The sequence below is a fragment of the Mus caroli genome, unplaced genomic scaffold (genome assembly GCF_978045245.1).
Source record: "Mus caroli unplaced genomic scaffold, Mus_caroli_1 scaffold_3, whole genome shotgun sequence".
Lineage (NCBI taxonomy): Eukaryota > Metazoa > Chordata > Mammalia > Rodentia > Muridae > Mus > Mus caroli.
Genome location: NW_028227258.1, coordinates 66,038,329 through 66,060,285, shown reverse-complemented (window position 1 = coordinate 66,060,285; position 21,957 = coordinate 66,038,329). Strand labels below are relative to the sequence as shown.

The window sequence follows — 21,957 nt, the reverse complement described above, 5'->3', positions numbered from 1 at the left end:
TCTTGGGGAGACAGAACACACATCTATTCACCCCAAAGTCCAACTTGGTGGACCAATGAGTTTTACTAGGGTTATTTACAGGAATATGGGTGAGGAGTTACTTACAGGAGCAGAAATGACACAAAGACAGCTGCATCTCCAAGCCCACTCCGGCATGGATAACAGCTCACAAAAGCTGAGAGCCTGGAGCACACTGCAGGTGGCTCAGCAGGTTGGAGACTGTTGTTCTGGGTGCCTTAGCTGGGCTAAACCTCTGCCTGCTCAGAGCTCAGCTCCACTGAGAGTCTTTGCAGCTAGGCTTCCTTTTGTTTGAGAACCATCCTTTCACTGCTCTCTAGGGCAGCAAGGCTGACAAGTGAATCTGGTCAATTTCAGGGAGTTCCTGAAGCTTCTTTGAGTTGTGTACTTAAGGAGTTTCATACCAGATGGAATGTTTCAATCCTCAGAGGAAACAGTTACACAGCAGATGGCAAGGCAGGAGGACTGAGATCAAGGCCAAGCTGGACCACAAAGAGACCTGTCTCAAAGAGTCAAAAACAAAGATAAAAGACAGAGCCCGGCAGTGGTGGCACACGCCTTTAATCCCAGCACTTCGGTGCCAGAGGCAAGTGGATTTCTGAGTTCGAAGCCAGCCTGGTCTACAGAGTGAGTTCCAGGACAGCCACAGCTATCCAGAAAAACCCTGTCTTGAAAAACCATTAAAAAAAAAAAGACGCCGGGCGTGGTGGCGCACGCCTTTAATCCCAGCACTCGGGAGGCAGAGGCAGGCGAATTTCTGAGTTCGAGGCCATCCTGGTCTACAAAGTGAGTGCCAGGACAGCCAGGGCTATACAGAGAAACCCTGTCTCGAAAAACCAAAAAAAAAAAAAAAAAAAAAAAAGACAGGCTAGAGGGCTGGAGAGATGGCTTAGCCATTAAGAGCACCAGCTACTTGCTCTTCCAGAGGTCCTGAGTTCAATTCCCAGCAATCACATGGTGGCTCACAACCATCTCTAATAGGATCTAATGCCCTCTTCTCACACACACAGAGAGAGAGAGAGAGAGAGAGAAGGAAAGATATCAGTGTAGAAATGAAAAGCCAGGTATTGTGGTGTATGCTTTTAATCTCAGGACTTGGGGGGGACAGAAGCAGGCAAATCTCTCTGAGTTTAAGACTAGCCGACTAGCCTGGTCTACATAGTGAACTCTAGCACAGTCAGAGGTATATAGTGAGACCTGTCTTAACAAAACAACAACCAAACAGATAAGCAAATAAAAATAAAAAGAAAGTATTAAAAATACTTTAAGGAGGGCTGGTGAGATGGCTCAGTGGGTAAGAGCACCCGACTGCTCTTCCGAAGGTCCAGAGTTCAAATCCCAGCAACCACATGGTGGCTCACAACCATGCGCAACGAGACCTGGCGCCCTCTTTCTGGAGTGTCTGAAGACAGCTACAGTGTACTTACATATAATAAATAAATAAATCTTTAAAAAAAAAATAAAAAAAAATACTTTAAGGAAAGAATGGGCTGTCTTTCACTGGCCGCTTTTGTTGAAAAGCTTGGTTCAGTCCCGATCATCTACACCCCACCCATCTATATCTTCAGTTTCATGGGATCCAGCGCCCTCTTCTGACCTCCACAGACACTGCATGCATCTACTACACATGTACGCATGCAGGCAAAACATACATATAAATAAATATATATAAGAAAAAAAATAAAGGGCTCAGATGGTGGCATTAGTCTATAATCCAGTAATTTCCAGGTGGTAACAGGAAGATCACAAGTTCTGGGCCAGAGTCTCTCTTACAATAATGATCATCAGTGTTAGACTTGGCACTGCACACGTATAACCCCAGCACTCAGAAGGCTGAGACAGGAAGATTGCTGAGGCTTGAGGCTAGCCTAGTCTACATAGAGAGCAGCAGGCCACTCAAGGCTACAGAGTGAGAACCTCTGTCAGTACCCCACCACCAACATCGTAATTACAGTGAATAAAACAATTGTCAAAGGATGGATGCTGTAAGACGGCCCCTGGAGTCCTGGCCGATCTGGTGAACGAGACAGGAAGATTGTTTAAACCTGCCTAGGAATCTGTCCTCACCTTGGGCAGCAACCTGAGACTCAGTCTCAATTAAATAAAAGAAGATGGCCGGGTGTGGTAGCGCACGCCTTTAATCCCAGCACTCGGGAGGCAGAGGCAGGTGGATTTCTGAGTTTGAGGCCAGCCTGGTCTACAGAGTGAGTTCCAGGACAGCCAGGGCTATACAGAGGAGCCCTGTCTCGAAAAACCAAAATAAATAAATAAATAAATAAATAAAGATAGATTTGAAGATGTAGAATTATGTTTCTAAGTAGAAAGAAAAAGTACAAATTTATTCAATAACTATATTAACAATTAAACCCTACTAGCCTGGCATGGTAGGTGGAGGCAGAAGGGCTGGGGGTTCAAGGTCATCAGTGGGGGAGGGGAGGGGTATGTGAGGTTCCATTTCTTTTTTTTTTTTTTTTTTTTTGGTTTTTCGAGACAGGGTTTCTCTGTGTAGCCCTGGCTGTCCTGGAACTCACTTTGTAGACCAGGCTGGCCTCGAACTCAGAAATCTGCCTGCCTCTGCCTCCCGAGTGCTGGGATTAAAGGCGTGCGCCACCACGCCCGGCTCGAGGTTCCATTTCAAATGAAAATAAATGTGTGTCTGAGAAGATGGCCTAACCACACGATCCTGACAATCTAAGCTTCCCAAGGCTCCGGTAAAAAGCAGGATGCAGAGCCACTCAACCTGGAGTTCACACTCCCAAGGCAGCTGAGGGTTGGAGACAGGAGAACCCTTGTAAGCTTATTTATTTATTATATGTAAGTACACTGTAGCTGTCTTCAGACACTCCAGAAGAGGGCGCCAGATCTTGTTACGGATGGTTGTGAGCCACCATGTGGTTGTGGGATTTGAACTCAGGACCTCTGGAAGAGCAGTCAGTGCTCTTAACTGCTGAGCCATCTCTCCAGCCCCCCTTGTAACCTTATAAGCCAGACTGGGCCTCACAGCACAGCAGCAGAAACAAGAGAGACCTTGCCTCAGGATGGTGAGGGAGAGAACCAACTTCTAGACACGTTGTCTTCTAACTTTCACATGGACCCTAGCAGACAGATCTCTCTGAGATTGAAGCCAGCCTGGTCCACATAGTGAATTCTAGGACAGCCAAAGCTACATAGAAAAACCCTGTTTCTCTTTTTTTTTGTTTTTGTTTTTGTTTGTTTGTTTGTTTGTTTTTGTTTTTTTCGAGACAGGGTTTCTCTGTATAGCCCTGGCTGTCCTGGAACTCACTCTGTAGACCAGGCTGGCCTCGAACTCAGAAATCCGCCTGCCTCTGCCTCCCAAGTGCTGGGATTAAAGGCATGTGCCACCACTGCCCGGCTTTGTTTTGTTTTGAGACAGGGTTTCTCTGTATAGCCCTGGCTGTCCTGGAACTCACTTTGTGGACCAGGCTGGCCTCTAAATCCGCCTGCCTCTGCCTTCCAAGTGCTGGGATTAAAGGCGTGCACCACCATCTCCTGGCAAAACCCCCATTTCAAAATAAAAGTATGTATTTTATTTTATGTGGATGGATGTTTTATCTTCAATGTATGTGCAACTCTTTGCATGCCCAGTACCCACAGATGTCAGAGGAAGGCATTAGCTCCTCTGGAGCTGGAATTACCGATGTTATGAGCTGCTGGAAATGGAATTCCAGTCCAGTCCTCTGCAAGAGCAACCAGCGCTCTTAAGCACCAACCAACTCTCTCATCCCAGTGCTTCCTCACTGCCTGGTTGCATGCTGTCTCTCTCTCTCATTCTTTCTTTCTCTTAGATTGATTTACTCATAGCAATGCTCTGTCTGCATGTCTATCTAAAAGTTAGTACCCATTACAGATGGTTGTGAGCCACCATGTGGGTGCTGGGAATTGAACCCAGGACCTCTGGAAAAGCAGTCAGTGCTCTTAATCACAGCCATCTTACCAGCCTCACTGTCTTCTTTCCTAACAACAACAAGAAAGAACAAGACACCTTGACAAATGTTTTGTTTTCCTTACTAAAGAACTTAAAACAGAGCCCACTGCTTCCAAATAGTTTCACCCAGACCAGCTTGGTGCTCCAGGCCTTCTGGAGCCAGGTTCCCCCTTCCTTTCCTCTACTCAGAACCAGTGTCTTTTGTACACAGGAGCCTCATGGGACCTTTTGTTGTTCATGATTCAGGAGTCATGCTTACCACGTAAAAGCTTTCATTTAAACATTGTCCTCTTTTAGGAACATTTTCTCCTATCTTCAGGCATACTCCCATCCAAGTTCCCTGACCCTCAAGATAAACTATCTGTAGCAGGCTAGATATAAAAGTCACTGTTAGAATGTTTACTTAGCATATCATCAAGGTCTTGGGTTTCTTTTTCCAGCACTGAAAAAAAAAAAGAGTAATTAAAATGTATCCATTATCTTCTCTTGGAAACACCAAGACTTCACAAGTTGGCCTTGAACCCCTCCTCTGCCCCCCCCCTACAGAACCCAAATTCCACATAGTTTTGTCATAATTAGCTTTTGGGGTGTTTCTTTTGAAAATATTTTGAAATATTATTTAATTTTCTTTTTTTTTTCGAGACAGAGTTTCTCTGTGTAGCCCTGGCTGTCCTGGAACTCACTGTGTAGACCAAGCTGGCCCTGAACTCAGAAATTCGCCTGCCTCTGCCTCCCAAGTGCTGGGATTAAAGGCATATGACACCACTGCCCGGCTTTGTTTAGATTTTTAAAAATGTGTTTTTATTTTGATTTTTTGGGGCTTATTCACTTGTTTTGAAATGGGCTTCATCACCTCTCTATGTAATCCTTGCTTCTGGACCTCATGTATTCCAGGCTGCCCTTAAACTCACAGAGATCCTCTTGCCTCTGCCTCCCAGTGTTGGGATTCAAGGTGTATGTTACTACACTCTCTGTGTAAAGTGTTTTGCCTGCAAGTGTGACTAGTACCCAAAGAGATCAGAAGAAGCCGTTGTGTTATGGATGGTTACGAACCACCCTATGGGTGCCAGGACCTGAACCTGGGTCCTCTGAAAGAACAAACACAGCCTCTCTCCAGCCCTGGCCTTGCTCTTTAATCCTTAGTAAACCGTAGGTCTTGTTTTAACTCGGATAGTGACAGATACTCTTGAGCCTCTGATCTTCCTGCCTCTACTTCAGGACTGCTGGGATACAGTATAGGCAGACACCAACACCTGGGTTACAGGTATCAGGGATTGAATCCAGGGCTTTGTGCATGCACCCTACCAACTGAGCCACATTCCGCAACCATAGTGGCCGCTATCTTTCTTGTAGAATGTTTTATCACAGCTGGGCATGGTGGCATCCACCTTTAATCCCAGCACTCTGGGAGTAGAGACAGGGGGATCTCTGAGTTCAACACCAGCTATTGTTATTGCTTTTGGAAATTTTTTTGTAATTTATTTAGATATTTAAAAATGTTATGTGTACATAACAGAGTGAGTTCCAGGACAGCCAGATCTACACAGAGGAACCCTGTCTTGAAAAAAAAAAAAAAAAGACAGTTTTTATTTATTGTCATTGTTGTTTTAAATGCTACAGTATGTATGGAGGTCAGAGATAATATTTGAGAGTTGGTTCTATCCTTCCACCATGGTTTCTGGGTATCAGTCTTTTTTTTATTTTATAAGATTTATTTTATTTATATGAGTACACTGTAGCTGTCCTCAGACACACCAGAAGAGGGCATCGGATCTCATTACAGATGGTTGTGAGCCATCATGCGGTTGCTGGGAATTGAACTCAGGACCTTTGAAAGAGCAGTCAGTGCCCTTAACTGCTGAGCCATCTCTCCAGCCCCTCTGGGTACCAATCTTAAGCCCATAGGCTTTGAAACAAGTGCTTTTACTCATTAAGCCATTTTTCTTTGCTGGTCTATGTTCCATAATTTTACTGTCTGTTAAACCACTTTGGCTCCAGGATCCCTCAGCAGTTAACCGTGTTGTAGGTATTATTCCTTTCCCATTCTGTTTATCTCATGGCTTCCTCCGACCTTAAGTCTAGGAGTCTGTCTTGTTTCCACTGTCATGTCTGTGTGTGAATCTTATTGCAGGACACAGTTTGTTTGCCCATGTATTTATTCTATTCAGAGCCCCCCCCCCAACTCAATTAAGGCTGGTGTAGAAATTGGTAACTCAACAGTTTTTCCCTTTAGTCCAGAGACCAAGCTGTGGGTAGAAGTACCCACTCAGACAACACTATCTTAGAATGTCAGTGTCTCCCAGGCCACCTACATTCCAGGGAATTTTGAAAATATCCTTTGTCCCAGCCCCACGCAAGGAAAAATCTTAGCAGGCAACACCAAGGTGAAAGCCAAGCAGAATTGTCTAAAGTAGCCTTTTACTTCCTCTTCACTGACATTCCTCAAATGAAAGGCCTTTTATTGGGGTCCCTCGGCCTTGGGGGCAAGGAACAGGTTTTGCCATTTGGAGGGACGTTCAAGAGCCTTTTGAGGAAGTGGGACACACTAATCTCGCATCTGTAGGGGCAGGGTAGCTGTTCACTCTCTCCCTTTGATGTCTCTGTATTTTTCTGAATCAATTGGTCTTGGTCTCCACCTGGCTTTGAGCTTTAGCCCTCCTACCTGTCCGCTTTTGTCAACCATCTGTCTCCTGACAGCCAGCGTCTAGCTTTCAGACTTCTGAGTTTCTGGCATGGTGGCTCAAGGCTGACCTGTTCAGACTGTAGAGGTCGGTGGGGAGATGATGGGCACAAGATAAGTCAGAGGATACTTTCGCTTCTCAGGCCTCCTAAACTACGTGCAGGCCTTCTTATTGGGGTCAGGATAAATATGAACCAGAGAAATCACACGGAGATGCAGAAGAGACACAGACAGAAGCTTAGGAAGGAGAATGCGGAGGGACAAGGCGGGAGACTCCCATGAGAGCAGGGTCGCCTAAGTCGTTGATGGAAGTGAGGGAGGATCGTGCAGGCTCTGACAGCCCAGCCCAGCCAAGGCCCCCTGGTTTCCTGTCTCTCTTCTCGAGTTGTCTTCCTTCCTGATTGTGACATTTCTGTCTGTCGGGACTTCTTTTCTACCAGCCTGTGTGCGTGTGTCTTATGTCCTCGTCTCAGCGACTGTCCCTGGGTCTTTCCATCTCGTGCCTGACTCTGGTCTCAGGCTCACCCTCTGGGTTTAGCTCTGGGTGGACCGTGCGCTCCGTGCCCCTCCTTCCTGTAGTATTATTGGTGAAGAGGTGGCGAGGAGGCAGTGTCTATCCCGCCGCTTAGTATCCCATTGGGCGGCGGGCCCGAGAGGCGGGCCGGAGGCGGGCCCGGCTGGGAGGCGGGCGGGGCGGCTGGGGCCGAGCCCAGAGCCCCGGGCGGTCGCATTGTTTTCCTCCGCCGATCTGCGGCGGGAATAGGGGCTCGTACTCGGACCCGAGGCTCTCGTAACCCGACAGCACCCTGGAGTCTAAATCTAAGCACGGACGTTCGTCGCATCTTGCCGAAGCCCCAACCACGGATTGCGAACTCTGCGCGGCGGGGAGCTAGGGGCCGCCTGCTGCTCCCTGAACCTTGCTGACCTGGATCTCGGAGCAAGTACCTTGGGGTAGGGATGTAGCTACAGGGAGGGACAGGAGCGCCGCAAGAGGGGGTCAAGCTCCTAAGTGTCACAGGGACTCGAGTGGGTCCAGCGCGTCCTGTGCCTGGCAGAGTTAGGGTGCGTGGAGGAGGAGGGGACCGTGGCCGAGCCCAGCTGCACTGATGGGCGTAGGGTGTAGGCTTCTTATGGGACGCGACTGGTCGTAGTCGCGTCCCATAAGATTGGGGATCATGGAAGGGGTGGTTTTTTTTTTTTTTTTTTTTTTTTTTTTTTTTTTTTTGAGGCGCGCACAATGCAGAGGGTGGGAAGCCCAGCACCTTGCCTCTCCCTCGGGAAACTGAGGCTCCAAGACCTGTGGAGAAGTAGACCTCTACACCCCTGCGGGGACTGGGAGGGGGCCAAGTCCTTCTGGACATCGGTGTCGGGGTTGCTTCCCCGTCCTTGTGCAGGCTGGAGTCTGAGCACTCCTAGGGGGAGGGGTCGGCTTGGGCAAAGAGTCCAGGAGCGGGGCCAGGGAGAAGCATCGTTCCCCGCGCTCACCTCCACGCTTCACCTCATTCCGCCCGGGGCTTTGTTAGACTGGTCTCCCACGGAGGAGAGCGGGCCTGGCGACAGCATCCTAGCTCACCTACCCACTCCGCGCGGGCCTAGGGCCCGCCCTCGGCTGTTCCAGCCTCTAGCCCTGTTTCCCTAGTCTGGGAGACCCGCCTCCGTCCCCCAAACCCAGATCTCATTCCCACTTGATCTGCGCCTGCAGGCCCCTCCAGCCCCTCCTCCCGCTAACGTGGCTCTGGGACCCGGTCCCGGCCCAGACGCTGCTACCCGCCCCTCCTCGGAGCCCCGGATCCAGTGAAGGGGAGACACGTCGAGCCCCTGGCCCCAGGCCCGTCTCACGCTAAGCGCACGGGCAGCTCCAGACACCTGGTTTATCCACGTTGGGGGTGGGTGGGAGGGAGGATAAGTACAAAGCCTGGGACAGAGAGCGAAGGTTAGGGTAAAAGGATTTTGAGGCTCGGTGCACCTCCTGAGCCTCCTGAGGAAGGTGGGCAGGGGTGGGCAACCATGTCTATGACTTCCTGCTATTGTCCCCGGCCTGCCTCCCTATTCCTTCCCCTGCTCCTCTTGACACCGACTATGACCTCGGCCACTCCCCAGAGGTGGCTGTCTGGCTAAGAGGAAAGAAGGGGGGCTGGCTGTTTCATCTTTCTATCAAGGGGAGGACCTAAAAGGAGAAAGAATGGCCAGGTCTCTCCTTGGGATTTCTCCAGGTCACAGCATGCCTGTCCCCAGGCCAGGGATTGGATGGGAGCCACCCAGATGTTGCTCCCCCAAACAGCTTATGGGAAGCCCTCTTAAAGATGTATCATACTCGAGTCTAGTGGGCCAAGGAAAAGGCCAACCGAGTGTTTTTAGAGGCTGGTCTAACCCAGCTGAAAGTGAGCATGTGTGGGGGGTCCTTAGTGTGAGAGATTAGGTAGGAGGGAAGCACTGTCTGCTCTCTGAGGAAATAAGGGGATACTTGCTATCAGAGCATTTGCCTGGAAATGAAGAGCATGCAAATTAGATGCAAATTAGCCTCTATTGTCCCTAGCTAGGGAGCTTTTGCAGGAGGCTGTTGGAGTCTGAAGGTTTTAACATGGGAGTGGTCATCAGGCCCCACAACTCCCAGACAACCCTTTCCCCCGTGACTAGTCCTGCAGTTCCAGGAGTTTCTGGCTAAAGGCCAAAAGCTACCCTTATATCTTCCGGTGCGAAGCTGCCCTCATTTTATAACCAAACAAAATGCACTCCCCTTAGCATCTCCCCGACACTGGCTTCAACAGCTTTTTCCAGGATTTGCACATTGACTTTTAAAGGATGTGGTGAGGGAGATGTGATTTAGTCTTTTCCCTTCTTCTTTTGTCCCTTCCTCCCTTAGATCAGAGGGCTCCTATCCCTCTTCATCCCCACAGGACCCACCACCCCAGGTAAGGAAAGGCTATAACTCCTAAGCGCAGGGGATAGAGGCAGGCTCCGCCAGAGGCCAGGAAGAGGGTCCCGCTGTTCTCCCCACTTGCCAGAGACCAAAGTTGTTTCCAGGGTGAAGAGAGCAGTTGCCCAGGGCAACTTGAGGGCTGGTAGGAGAGCATAGGAGGCAAGCTGTGTCCCTTTCTCTTCTGGGAGTACCAGCACCCGGAAACATGGGTTGGGAGAGGGAGAAAGACTTGGCCTTTCAAGGGAGGGGTCCTTAGGTAGCTAAGGGCTCTGCCTCTGGGGAAGGGGGGGTCATCATTAGGTGTTTCTACCCTGCCCCTTCCTCCAGCTCTCTTGGGGCTCCACCTGACGTCAACCTTCCCACCAGTGACGCTAGATTGGGCTTGGGTGGACACTTGGGTCCTGGCTTCCAGAGCGAAATTATTGGAGAGATGGACGAGGGCTTGCCTTGTAGGCCGAGTCTTCTCCAGAACACTTGCAATGGACAACCAAGGCTTGTTGTGATCTGTCATAAAAGAAAGGACTTCTAGCTCCCTGACCTGATTAATGGAGTCTTTTCAGCACCTCACTTCAATCCCGAGGGAAGGCAGGAAGCTGGTACGCACCTCCTGCAGTGGGTCTAGTCAGGGTCAGCTGGCTGGGGGAGGCTGCTGGGTGGGAAGGAGACCTGTCTCACCGTCCCTTTCACCGAATCCATCTTTTCTTGGACTTTGGGCTACAATTGCCTGTCATTGAATTATTTATATTTCAATTTCAGAGGCAGCCTGATGAGGGAAGAAGGGGAGAGCGGGGCACGTTCAGCCATTTCTTCTCACCCGTCCTTTCTATCCTTCGTTCAGCATAGGGGGTGGGTCTGCTCTTCTCCCCACGATGAGAACATGCATTGGTTCTTAGGAGCCAGGGAGGCAACAGGGGGCTCCGGGCTGGGAGGGGGCCCAGTGGTCGAGGAGACAGCTGCAGCCAGAGCTAAATTTAGCCTCTGATCTGGCTTTGATGCAGATTCATTTTTGGCTAAGACAGCCCCTCCATGCACACCCCATCCCTCCCTGCCCAGCTTCTTCCTCAGCCATGGGAACGGCCCCTGAAGTATGAGCTTCGGCTGGGTCAGTGACCCCCAGGCTGTCTGTCCCTCTCCTTCTGTTCTTTCTCAGCCTTAGACAGGACCATGGCTGCCGCACAGCTGCCTTTGCCTGGGCGCAGTGCCTACAGCACTCCCAGGGTGCTGTGGGGGTCTGTGAGGGGAGGGGAAACAGACTTGGTGCCCTCTTCCTTCTCCAAGTGCCAAGGAGTCACTATTTATAATTTTAAGGCTTAAGTGTCTAATTATAGCTGAGAAAGGGTTAGCACAAGGGGGGCCAGGAGGTGTCACCTACTGAATGTCCCAGACCTAGGCAGGAGAGAGGGGGAAAGGCTGGGAGGGGCAGAGGATTTGTGCTGTCCTTACCTGGGGTCACACCAGCAGGCAGCACACAACCAGTTTGGGCCAGTTGGAGAGGGAAGGGCCTTGAGTGACAGACAGTGACAGCTGGCTGGGAGTGAGGCAGAGATGGCTCTTTGCCCCACCCCATAGGGTCTTCTGGGGATAGACCTGGGGAGGAGTCTGCCTGCAACAAGGGTAGAGAGAACTTAGTCCCTTCCCCCCCTTTTCTGTCTTCCTACTCCAGGGCCAGCACATGGGTGAGGGGGTACCCCCTGGGGCGTGAGCTGCCCCGCACAGGATGCCCCGTGCCCCCCACTCCATGCCCCTGCTGCTGCTGCTGCTGCTGCTGCTGTCATCGCTCCCCCAAGCCCAGGCTGCCTTTCCCCAGGACCCCACCCCTCTGTTGACCTCTGACCTTCAAGGTGAGTGCCCCACCCACTTTACCCACTTGGTGGGATGCAAGTAGAGAATGAGACCCTTATGTTGGAGAGGCAAGGAGTCAGGATGTTCCCAGTCTTAAGGGAGCTAAGAGAATGGCCAAGCAAAGGGGAACAAACAGGTGGAATGAGCTGGATCCGCGCGTTTCTCATCCCTGGGCTTTGTTTCTTCACTCAGAGGTAGTGTTGCTAGGAGGCTAAAAATGTGACCTCTAGCTGAGCGCGAGGGTTGCATGCACGCGAGGGTTGCATGCACTTGCGAGTCTGAGGGAGGAAGACTGCTACAACTCTGAGGACAGCTCGAGCTCTGTCGTGAGTTCCAGGCCAGTTGGCCTTACATAGCCAGACCCTGTCTCAATAGACGACATAAGGAATGCAAGGTCTTAACCACACCAAACCGCGGCAGGTATGAAACCCTGCTCTTCTGCTCGGTAGCCGTGTGACCTTGATTCATGTTATCTAACCTTTTTTAGCCTCAGTTTCCACATCAATAAAAGGGAGATAACCATGGTGTTATATCTCAAGGTGTTACTCAGAGATTAAGTGAGGTGACAGATGTAACGCAAATGAGGCACAGTCCTGAGAACACTGTCTGGCCCAGATTAAGCACTTTATGTTTGTGTGTTATTCTTAGCTACAAAGTGGAGTCCTGTGCCAGGCCAGTGGTTCCCAAAACCCTTACTTCTCTGCCTACCAAGAGAGCCTAGGTCTCACTCCGACAGAATCCGTAAATCTACCCTTTCAGAGAAAGATCCTTCACCTGTGTTCTAGATGTTGGATTTATATTTATTTCAGTTGGGCTACTAGGAGTGACTGTTGGGGGACAGATAAAACTAGCAAATACTACATCTGATGCAGTTCCCAGCACTCTCTCTGTTACATCATCTGTGAACCCTGGGTTCCCCCATCAACACCAATACCTGAAGCTTTTATGCCCAGACCAGGTAGACAATGGAGTTGGTCACAATGGCGAAGTGTTGAAAGTCTTGAGGGGGATTTGAAGAGGGGTAGGAGAAGCAGGTGCTTTAATTATGTGTGTGTGTGGGGGGGAGCTGGTGTGTGTGTGTGTAGGAGCTGTTGTGTGACAAAACTTTTCCTGGGGAGATGGAACACATCTACTGAACCCAGATAGAGAGGCCAAATATGGATACCACCACAGTCAAACTTGGTGAACCGAGAAGTTTTACTGGGGGTACTTACAGAAATATGTATGGGTGAGGGGTTACTTACAGGAGCAGAGATGACTCAGAGACAGTTGTACCACCAAAGCCCACTCCAGTATGGGCACTAGCTTGAAGCTGGAATTGGGAGCACAGTACACAGCCTGCAGGCAGCTCACCTATTGGAGAGTCCTTTTCAGGCGTCTCAGTTGGCCCCTTCCAGGCAGTCTCTTCTTTGCAGCTCAGCTTCATGTCCTCTGAGGGGGACCCTAGCTTTTATTAACTCTGGCAGGGAAAGGGCCAACTGAATCTGGTCAGTTTCAGGGAGTTCTTGAAGCTGTTTTGTTATTTACCTCCCTGCGTATGGAGCTGGCCAGCGGAATGGATGTTTTAATCTCAAGGAGAACAGAGGAGGTGGGTTGCCTGGGGTTGGAGCCAGAGGTGGTTGTGAGTCACCTGATGTGGGAGCTGGGAATCAAACTCTGGACCTGGAAGCGCAGGGCATGCCCTTATCACTACGCCATCTCCAGCCCCTTGAAAGGAACTTTCTAACACAAAGGTGGTCAGTCCTAAGCAGGAACTTGGCTCAGCTCTGGAGCAGACCCTGCTGCCTACATGGCAGTCATGTAAATCCCTCAGTGCACTAAGCCTTGCAGTGGGGCCAAGGTGAACTCCCACCTATAAGGTGATTAAGGAAGGTGAATCATTCAAATGACTCACAGAATCTGATGAAAATAAAATGCTGTTATGGTGTTTTTGTTGTTGTTTAACAGTTTTTACTTGGGGGGGGGGGAGTGTACATGCCATAGTGGATGAGTGAAGACTAAAAGACAACTTGGGAATTGGTTCTCTGCCTCCACTATGTGAACTTTGTAGTCAGGCTTGGCTGCAAGTATCCAAGTATCTCTAACCTCAGAGCCATTTCAACGTCCTGTTTCTATTTTTTTCTTTTTTTTTTTTTTTTTTTTTTTTTTTTGGCTTTTGAGACAAGGTTTCTCTCTATAGCCCTGACTGTCCTGGAACTCACTTTGTAGACCAGGCTGGCCTCAAACTCAGAAATCCGCCTGCCTCTGCCTCCCAAGTGCTGGGACTAAAGGCGTGCGCCACCACGCCCAGCCTCTTTCTTTTGACATAGCATCTTGCCTTGTACTTGCTATGTAACCAAGTCTGGCCTTAAACTCTTGGCAGTCCTCCTGCCTCAGCCTCCCCTAGTGCTGGTGTGTAACACTATGCCTAGCTTCTGGTACTGTTTTTAGTAGTAGGTTTTGGGCCTCTCTTCGTGGCTGAGTTCCATCTGGTAGGAAGTACATATCATCTCAGCTGCCATGCTCAGTATACCACCATACCCTCCAGGTGCCTCTCCATCATCCTGGTTCCGGGGCCTGGAGGACGATGCTGTGGCTGCGGAACTTGGGCTGGACTTTCAGAGATTCCTGACCTTGAACCGGACCTTGCTTGTGGCTGCCCGGTAAAATGGCCGAGGCACCGTTGTGGGGCAGACATGCATGCTCCTGGGCAGACATGGGACCTGCATGGCCACTGCAGCATCTTGCAGGGGACACATGCAGGTGCACAAGCCATGGGACATGGACATGCTTGGACCCAGAGAACAAATGCCAAGGCATGGAGTGAGGGGGAGGCTAGGGAGCAGGAACTTTGTGTGGCTTGGCCCTGAGCTGGTGAACATGGGTAAGGAGGGGCTAAGCAGCTCAGGCAGGGTGCCTCTGCTCAGCCCTGACCCCTCCTTACCTACCCTTCAGGGATCACGTTTTCTCCTTCGATCTTCAAGCCCAAGAAGAAGGGGAGGGGCTGGTGCCCAACAAGGTGAGGGGCTGTATGCGAGGAGGTGCAGGCAGGGAGTCAAAGCTGGGAAAGGTGTAACGGGGTCCCGGGGGCTGAAAAAGACACCTAAAGAGGAGCCTTGATGCGAGGAGGGGTCCAGGTGCCACACGGCCTCTCTTCTTCCTGCAGTTTCTGACATGGAGGAGCCAAGATATGGAGAACTGTGCAGTCCGGGGAAAGCTGACGGTGAGGAGTGGAGTGTAATTGGAGGGAAGGCGAGGACTGCCTTCAGGTAGTGCGCCGCCATGACTACTTCTTACTCCCTTTCTATCTATCCCAGCCCAAAGGGAAGAGAATTCATCCCCTTTAGTTCCCTTTATATATCCCAGGAAAAGAAAAGGGAGGTTCGGAGAGGCCAGAGAGCTTGCTGGAGGCTGAGGGCTAGTTAATAGCTTGAGACTTAGCCACATTGCTCTGACTGGCTCAAAAGTAGTAGTGTTACTTTCTGTGACCCCTAACTTCATTCAGTTCCAGGCCTGTCACTGACCTAGAATTTTGGGTTCTCTAGGACGAATGCTACAACTACATCCGTGTTCTTGTTCCCTGGAACTCGCAGACACTTCTTGCCTGTGGAACAAATTCCTTCAGCCCTATGTGCCGCAGCTATGGGGTACAGAGGGAAGAGGACTGGGAGGAGAATCCAAAATAAGCTTTCAGTCTGATGGGAAGAGATGGGCATCTGGGAATGGGAGTGGGCATGCATGCATGGGATGCAAGAGTGCAGAGGAGCTGGAGAAGGAGGTGGGAGGGTGTGCACTGTACGGCCAGACTCTGAGACCCCAAGGTTACAGGAGTCTGCTTCCTGTTCCCAGATAACATCTCTGCAACAGGAGGGTGAGGAGCTGAGTGGGCAGGCTCGATGCCCCTTTGATGCCACCCAGTCCACTGTGGCCATCTTTGCAGGTGTGCACCTGGGCGTGTAAGAGGCAGGCATGTGGCTGAAGGGAGTTCCTCTCCCACCTTGATCTCTCCCCAATGTCCTTGAGTGGAGGGGTGAGGTAGGGGCTGGGACCAGGTCTTGGTAGATATCTATGTACACCAGTAGGAGACAAGCTGCAGATTCTGAGCTTTCTGTGACCCCGCTCCCCTCATCTCTCCAGAGGGCAGTTTGTACTCAGCCACAGCAGCAGATTTCCAGGCCAGTGATGCTGTAGTTTACAGAAGTCTTGGACCTCAGCCTCCACTCCGTTCTGCAAAGTATGACTCCAAGTGGCTGCGAGGTCAGTCATGCTGGGGGCTGGGCTGCCTGGGGCACACCAGGACTGTGTGGGGCTGAGTCTCTGAGCAGGTATGGATACCCTTTCCTGTCACTCTGCCTCAGAGCCACACTTTGTCTATGCGTTGGAGCATGGAGAGCACGTCTACTTCTTCTTCCGAGAAGTCTCTGTGGAGGATGCCCGCTTGGGGAGGGTAAGGAGCTGGGCACCAGGGATGGATGCTGGACAGTTCTCCTGGCTCCTGAGGAACGTTCTTGGCCCTAAACTTGAAAACACATTCCTTGGAATCTTGACTCCTCCCCACACACCTCTGCATCTCCAGCTCTTATCTCGACCCAGAGGGGCCTGCTATATCATCTTTCTTTGCTGTGACCCTGATATTTGTCCCTTGGAGCTCTTAAATCTCACTGTGCATTTCAACCAGCTGACGTGTGGCTCTCACTGTCTTCTCTCAGGTGCAGTTTTCCAGGGTAGCCCGGGTGTGTAAACGTGACATGGGTGGCTCACCTCGGGCCTTGGATCGCCACTGGACATCCTTCCTTAAGCTGAGGCTCAACTGCTCTGTCCCTGGGGACTCTACCTTCTACTTTGATGTCTTACAGTCCTTAACTGGGCCTGTGAACCTGCATGGCCGCTCCGCTCTCTTTGGGGTCTTCACTACTCAGACCAATAGGTTGGTACCCAGCATCCAAACTCCCTTTTCATGTCTACTGAGGAGGAAGCTCCAAGAAGGCCAGTTTGCTGCCCTGGCCACCCTTTCCCCCCCCGAGGCTGCCCCTCTAACGTGGTACACAGAGGGCAGCTATCACTTCTTACCTGGCAGGAGCTGTGCAGTCCCTGTCAACATCTACCTTGCATCTTTTCTGGCTCCCTCAGCATTCCTGGGTCTGCAGTCTGCGCCTTCTACCTAGATGATATTGAACGTGGCTTTGAGGGCAAGTTCAAGGAGCAGAGGAGTCTGGATGGGGCCTGGACTCCTGTGTCTGAGGACAAGGTCCCCTCACCCAGGTACCCAGTATGGAGTGGCTTTAGGGGGCAGAAGCAATTTCTGCTCTTAATGTTGGGTTGTAAGGAGGTCACTGTGGCCAAGGACAAGCATGGGCTGGACTAAGAGGCTGCAACAGGGGAGGGAAGAAATGGTGCAAGTGTGCCTGCTTGCAGGGAAGTAAAGATAGCCAGCCATGTTTGAGAGCTTGGAGGGGGTGTGAGGGGCAGGGGGCGGGGCACATAGCTTAACATCAGTTCTCTGCCCTAAGGCTGCCCCTTCCCATGTGCCCACCAGGCCAGGGTCCTGTGCAGGTGTGGGTGCAGCTGCCTCGTTCTCCTCCTCTCAAGACCTCCCTGATGATGTCCTGCTCTTCATCAAGGCACACCCGCTGCTGGATCCTGCTGTGCCACCCGCCACCCATCAACCGCTCCTCACTCTGACTAGCAGGTAATCACGCCTCCTGCCCTCACCAAGCCCTTCTTTCTCTTGTGTGGTCCATGAGGTGAATCCCACTGTGGAGCAGTAGGATGGGAGGCAGGGCATCTGGGTGCTCCTGGAAATGTTCAAGCTTTATTAGACAAGCTGTCCTCACCTGAAGCCTATCGCTCCAGGGCTCTGCTGACACAGGTGGCTGTGGATGGAATGGCTGGTCCCCACCGAAATACTACTGTCCTGTTTCTTGGCTCCAACGATGGGACAGTGCTGAAGGTGCTACCTCCAGGGGGACAGTCTTTGGGATCTGAGCCTATCGTCTTGGAAGAGATTGATGCCTACAGCCATGCCCGGTGAGTGCTTCGTGGGGGCAGGTGGGTGATGGCAATGGGGGAATAGGTTGGGTGCTCTAGTGCTGGCCGGCAGAATTAGGGGCTTGAGGTAGGGAAAGGGACTTGGTGAGAGGCTGCACTGTTGGGTGGTTCCATGGGTCGTGCTCAGGGGTTCTGTGCATCTTCTCCACCTATCACATCTTTCTTGCCAGTGACGCGAATGGGGACAGGCAGTCTCGCTGTCCCCATTCTCATTGCTTATGGCATCAAATTAGGTGCAGTGGGAAGCGGTCACCCCGAGCTGCACGGCGGATCATAGGGCTGGAGCTGGACACTGAGGGTCACAGGCTTTTTGTGGCCTTTCCTGGATGTATCGTCTACCTCTCTCTCAGCCGGTGTGCCCGGCATGGAGCATGTCAGAGGTGAGAGGAGCCTAAGTTCCATGCTGCCTGGCTACACTTTCAGGGTTAGTAGGAGATCAGAAAAATCCCCAAGTCTTGAGGGTAGCAAGGAAATGGAGGAGAGCGTGGGCACCTTGGGTAGTCTGAAGTAGGCAGCCACGAGGGTCTGGAGCAGATTGGAGTGGATGGGATGGAAATACTGGGGGGCGGCGGAGGCTCTCTCTCATAAGCTAGGGTGAATAGAGGGCAACGGTGAGTGGAGGGGTAGCAGCTTCAAACAGCTCAGTTTCCTCTAGGAGCTGCCTGGCTTCTCTGGACCCATACTGTGGATGGCATCGATTCAGGGGCTGCATGAGTATCAGGGGACCTGGTGGGTAAGTGAGAAGTACCTGGGTCTCCTGAGGAGAGTGCACAGCCAAGTGTAGGGCCATAGTGAGCCACCTCCTCTTCCTTCTAGGACTGATGTCGATCTGACTGGCAACCAGGAATCCACGGAGCACGGTGACTGCCAAGGTAAACACAAGGGACGGCGGCAGCTGCAGCCGAAGTTACATATGACTGTGTGATGGCTACTGACAACATCCCAGGCTTGGACATTTGTCTTTCTCAGCATCTGTACGAGTTACCTCCTTAATTCCTCATGAAGCTTCCCTTTTCCCCATTCTTACCCTCTCTCACATAGATGGAGCGACCGGGAGTCAGTCTGGCCCTGGAGACTCTGCTTATGGTGAGTCTTCTGGCCTCAGTGTCCTGTTCCCTTTCTTAGCCTCCACAACCAAATCCATTTGGGCTATAAGCAGACCTGGAACAGTCAGATGAGACTCTGGAATTGTGATCTCCTGGGTTCCGAAGGGGGTGGGGGGCTCTTGGTGGAGAGCATACGTCTCACTGGCTCTGACCTGGTCTCTGTTACCAGTGCTTCTGGGTCCTGGCCCTTCCCCTGAGACCCCCAGTTCCCCCAGTGATGCCCACCCAGGGCCCCAGTCTTCCACTCTTGGAGCTCACACACAGGGTAAGGGGGTCACCTGGGAGGGACAGTATTGTAGTGTGGAACTGCTGAGTCTCAGAGTTCTAAGCCCGGTACTGATTGGTGTTTGATGCCCACTAACACCTGTTTGGAACCTCCCTGCACCACAGCTGGACTTCCCAGCCAGTGTCCTGCACAGGCAATTTGGCAGTTATTCTTGGCATGGCTACAGGGGCTACAACTGGTACGGGGAATACCCCAGACCAGTGCTCTAGCCCGTGTGTTTAGGAATCCTGAGACTGTGGAGTGAAGCTGAGAGACAGAATGAAAACTTGCTGTTGGCCCCACCTGTGCCCGTTCTGTGCATCACCTACCCCAAAGCTGAGCCTCCTCCCTCCTTCTTGGTCAGCAGGCGTGCGCAGGGACCTTTCCCCAGCCTCAGCCTCTCGATCCATCCCCATCCCACTCCTCCTGGCCTGTGTGGCGGCGGCCTTCGCTTTGGGCGCCTCAGTCTCTGGCCTCTTGGTGTCCTGTGCTTGTCGTCGCGCGAACCGCCGTCGGAGCAAGGACATCGAGACCCCGGGGCTGCCGCGCCCCCTCTCCCTTCGCAGCCTGGCGCGGCTGCACGGTGGCGGTCCTGAGCCCCCGCCTCCGCCCAAGGATGGAGATGCAGCGCAAACGCCCCAGCTCTACACTACCTTCCTGCCTCCGCCCGAGGGCGGATCCCCACCGGAGCTGGCCTGCCTGCCCACGCCGGAGACGACGCCGGAGCTGCCCGTGAAGCACCTCCGTGCCTCCGGGGGTCCCTGGGAGTGGAACCAGAATGGGAACAACGCCTCGGAGGGCCCAGGCCGCCCACCACGGGGCTGCAGCGGGGCGGGCGGGCCTGCACCGCGGGTGCTGGTGAGGCCACCGCCCCCTGGCTGCCCCGGGCAGGCGGTAGAGGTGACCACGCTGGAGGAACTGCTGCGCTACCTGCACGGCCCTCAGCCGCCCAGGAAGGGCAGCGAACCTCTCGCCTCCGCCCTGTTCACCTCCCGGCCGCCCGCCTCGGAGCCCGGCGCCTCGCTGTTTGTGGACTCCAGCCCGATGCAGCGGGATGGCGTGCCGCCGCTGAGGCTCGACGTGCCGCCCGAAGGCAAGCGCGCTGCCCCGAGCGGGCGGCCTGCTCTCTCGGCTCCGGCCCCGCGCCTGGGCGTCGGCGGCAGCCGTCGATTGCCCTTCCCCACACACCGGGCGCCCCCGGGCCTGCTCACGCGAGTGCCCTCGGGAGGCCCGGCCAGGTACTCCGGGGGGCCCGGGAGGCACCTCCTGTACCTCGGCCGGCCCGACGGCCACCGCGGCCGCTCCCTGAAGAGGGTGGACGTGAAGTCTCCGCTGTCGCCCAAGCCGCCCCTCGCCTCCCCGCCGCAGCCCGCCCCGCACGGCGGTCATTTCAACTTCTGACGGAAGCTGCTCGCGCCCGCCCGTCGAGGCGCTGGAGGCCGCCGGCCTTCCCGGACTCCGAGAGTCTCCCGGGGCCCCCGTCTCGCCTCGGTTTATTTATTGACTTGTCTTTCCCCTGTCCTTTGGCGAGGAACTCGCCCCTCGGAGCGCCAGCATTTCAGGGGACCTGGCCGACTCCCACTCCCCGCTCCCTTCCAGCCACGCTGCCTTAAGTCGCCGCTCCGGACTCCCGCGGACTGAGCCCCGGGCGGGCCGGCCGGCCGGGGCTGGAGCCGCGCGCTGTGTAGAGTCCTCGGGCCTCCCGGGGCCGGGACGTGCCTCCTCCTACTGTGTAGGAGCCCCCTGCTTCCCAATACAGCCGTGTCCCCAAGCCGCTGCCTGACTTTCCTCGCGGTGCGGGAGGGGAAGGAGGGCGCGGCGCCCGGCCCTCTGGGTACCCGTGCTCCTGAAAGTCGGCCTCCGCTGCAGCTCGGCCCCCAAGTCTCTCCGGAGCAATTGGCTTGGCGGGTGTCCCACCGGGGTTAATCAGGAAAGGTTTCCTGAAGGAGGCAATCAAAGACCTGGTGTGTGTGGGCTGAGCCGGGGCCCAGGAGAGCAGTGGGTACTGATTGGGGGGAGCCGGGGAAGGCGCTCAGCACGTTTCTGGATAGAGGTCAGGCACCTTTCCACGGCCTACACTCTGGGGTGGGAGAGGGAACTTTTGGAGAAATAAAACGAAGCTGCTGCGTGATTTGAATTTCACATCAGCAAGTCTTGTCCTAGAGAGAGAACTTGGCTTAGAAGAATTTGGGGTGGGTGAGCGGTAGGCTGCAAAGCAGAACAACAAAAGCCAGCAGATGAGCCCTGTACCAGGCGAGGGTTTGCCCCAGTAGTTGGTTCCCTAAGGGGCAGTTCCAGTTGCTGCTAGCCCAGGGCTAGAGCGACTAAAGTGTGTCCATCGCGGTGCGCCATGACTCTGGCTGCAGATGGCTGCAGAGTATCCTGGGTATCAAAGGGAGGGTGACCCGGAACTCTTGTCCCACCCACCACCCTGGCGCTAGGACCACTTAAAGCCTCTGGTGGGTGCTGGCAGCGCTGAAGGATTTGAGGGAATTTGGCAGGCGCGTGTCGACACTATCTGCCCTGCTCCAGCCACTTCCCGTTGGCGCCTCCTAGAGGTTCAACCAAACCCTGCAGCTGAACACGCCGCCAGTTCTCTGTTGCTTGAGTGTTCTGAGAACAATTTGGCCAATAGTTCCAAGTGTATTGTTTACCTCTTCACCTTTACCTTTGGGATGGTAACTGCCTTAAGCTTCCTTTCTCATCTGAAATAATAGGATCGAGAGGCTCAAGTACTATAATGTGCAAATGCTTTGTGAAAGAGAAATCCTGAGATGGTGGTGCCTCCCGTAGTTTAGGCTGTGTATACCAACCTTTGTGGTCAGTTTTTACGGAAACAGTTTCCCTTTGTATTATAAATTCGACTTAGAGACCGCCCCCCCCGCCCCCCCGCCCCCCCCCCCCCGCGCGCCAAGGTTTTTAACACTTCGAATGTCTCTTAACGCAGTTCAGTTAAGCTTAAGCAAATTGGCTAAGGATCCTTTAGAATTTAACATCTCTCAGCTTGGAGCTTTTTTTTTTTTCCTTGTCAGGTTCAGTTTATTCCTCCTTGGGAACCTTAAGCTATGATGGGCTGTTGCTAGTGTCCTCAACAGTGTTGAGGTACGAGGGATGTCTCTTTCAGTCACCTGGCTGATTAATCTTTTCAAAACA

General features: G+C 52.9%; 1 protein-coding gene across 12 annotated transcripts; it reads left to right on the top strand.

The window, feature by feature from the left end:
* Positions 1-7,337: 7,337 nt before the first annotated feature.
* Sema6c (semaphorin 6C) lies at positions 7,338-20,951 on the top strand. 12 transcript variants are annotated; one of them, XM_085835673.1, is made up of 22 exons: positions 7,338-7,585; positions 9,508-9,556; positions 10,018-10,160; positions 10,321-10,410; positions 11,228-11,405; positions 13,934-14,048; positions 14,341-14,404; positions 14,552-14,608; positions 14,931-15,032; positions 15,235-15,325; positions 15,523-15,642; positions 15,744-15,832; positions 16,095-16,312; positions 16,516-16,647; positions 16,922-17,074; positions 17,239-17,412; positions 17,667-17,813; positions 18,089-18,166; positions 18,250-18,305; positions 18,475-18,519; positions 18,709-18,804; positions 19,172-20,951. In XM_085835673.1, exons 5-22 carry the CDS (start codon positions 11,282-11,284, stop codon positions 20,203-20,205), a joined length of 2,895 nt encoding a protein of 964 aa, XP_085691799.1. In that variant the 5' UTR covers positions 7,338-7,585; positions 9,508-9,556; positions 10,018-10,160; positions 10,321-10,410; positions 11,228-11,281; the 3' UTR covers positions 20,206-20,951. The 12 variants fall into 12 exon arrangements, with proteins under 12 accessions (XP_085691799.1, XP_085691798.1, XP_029331432.1 ...); XM_085835672.1 differs by having other exon boundaries at positions 9,892-10,160; XM_029475572.2 differs by having other exon boundaries at positions 7,338-7,595.
* The last annotated feature ends 1,006 nt before the right edge of the window (positions 20,952-21,957 follow it).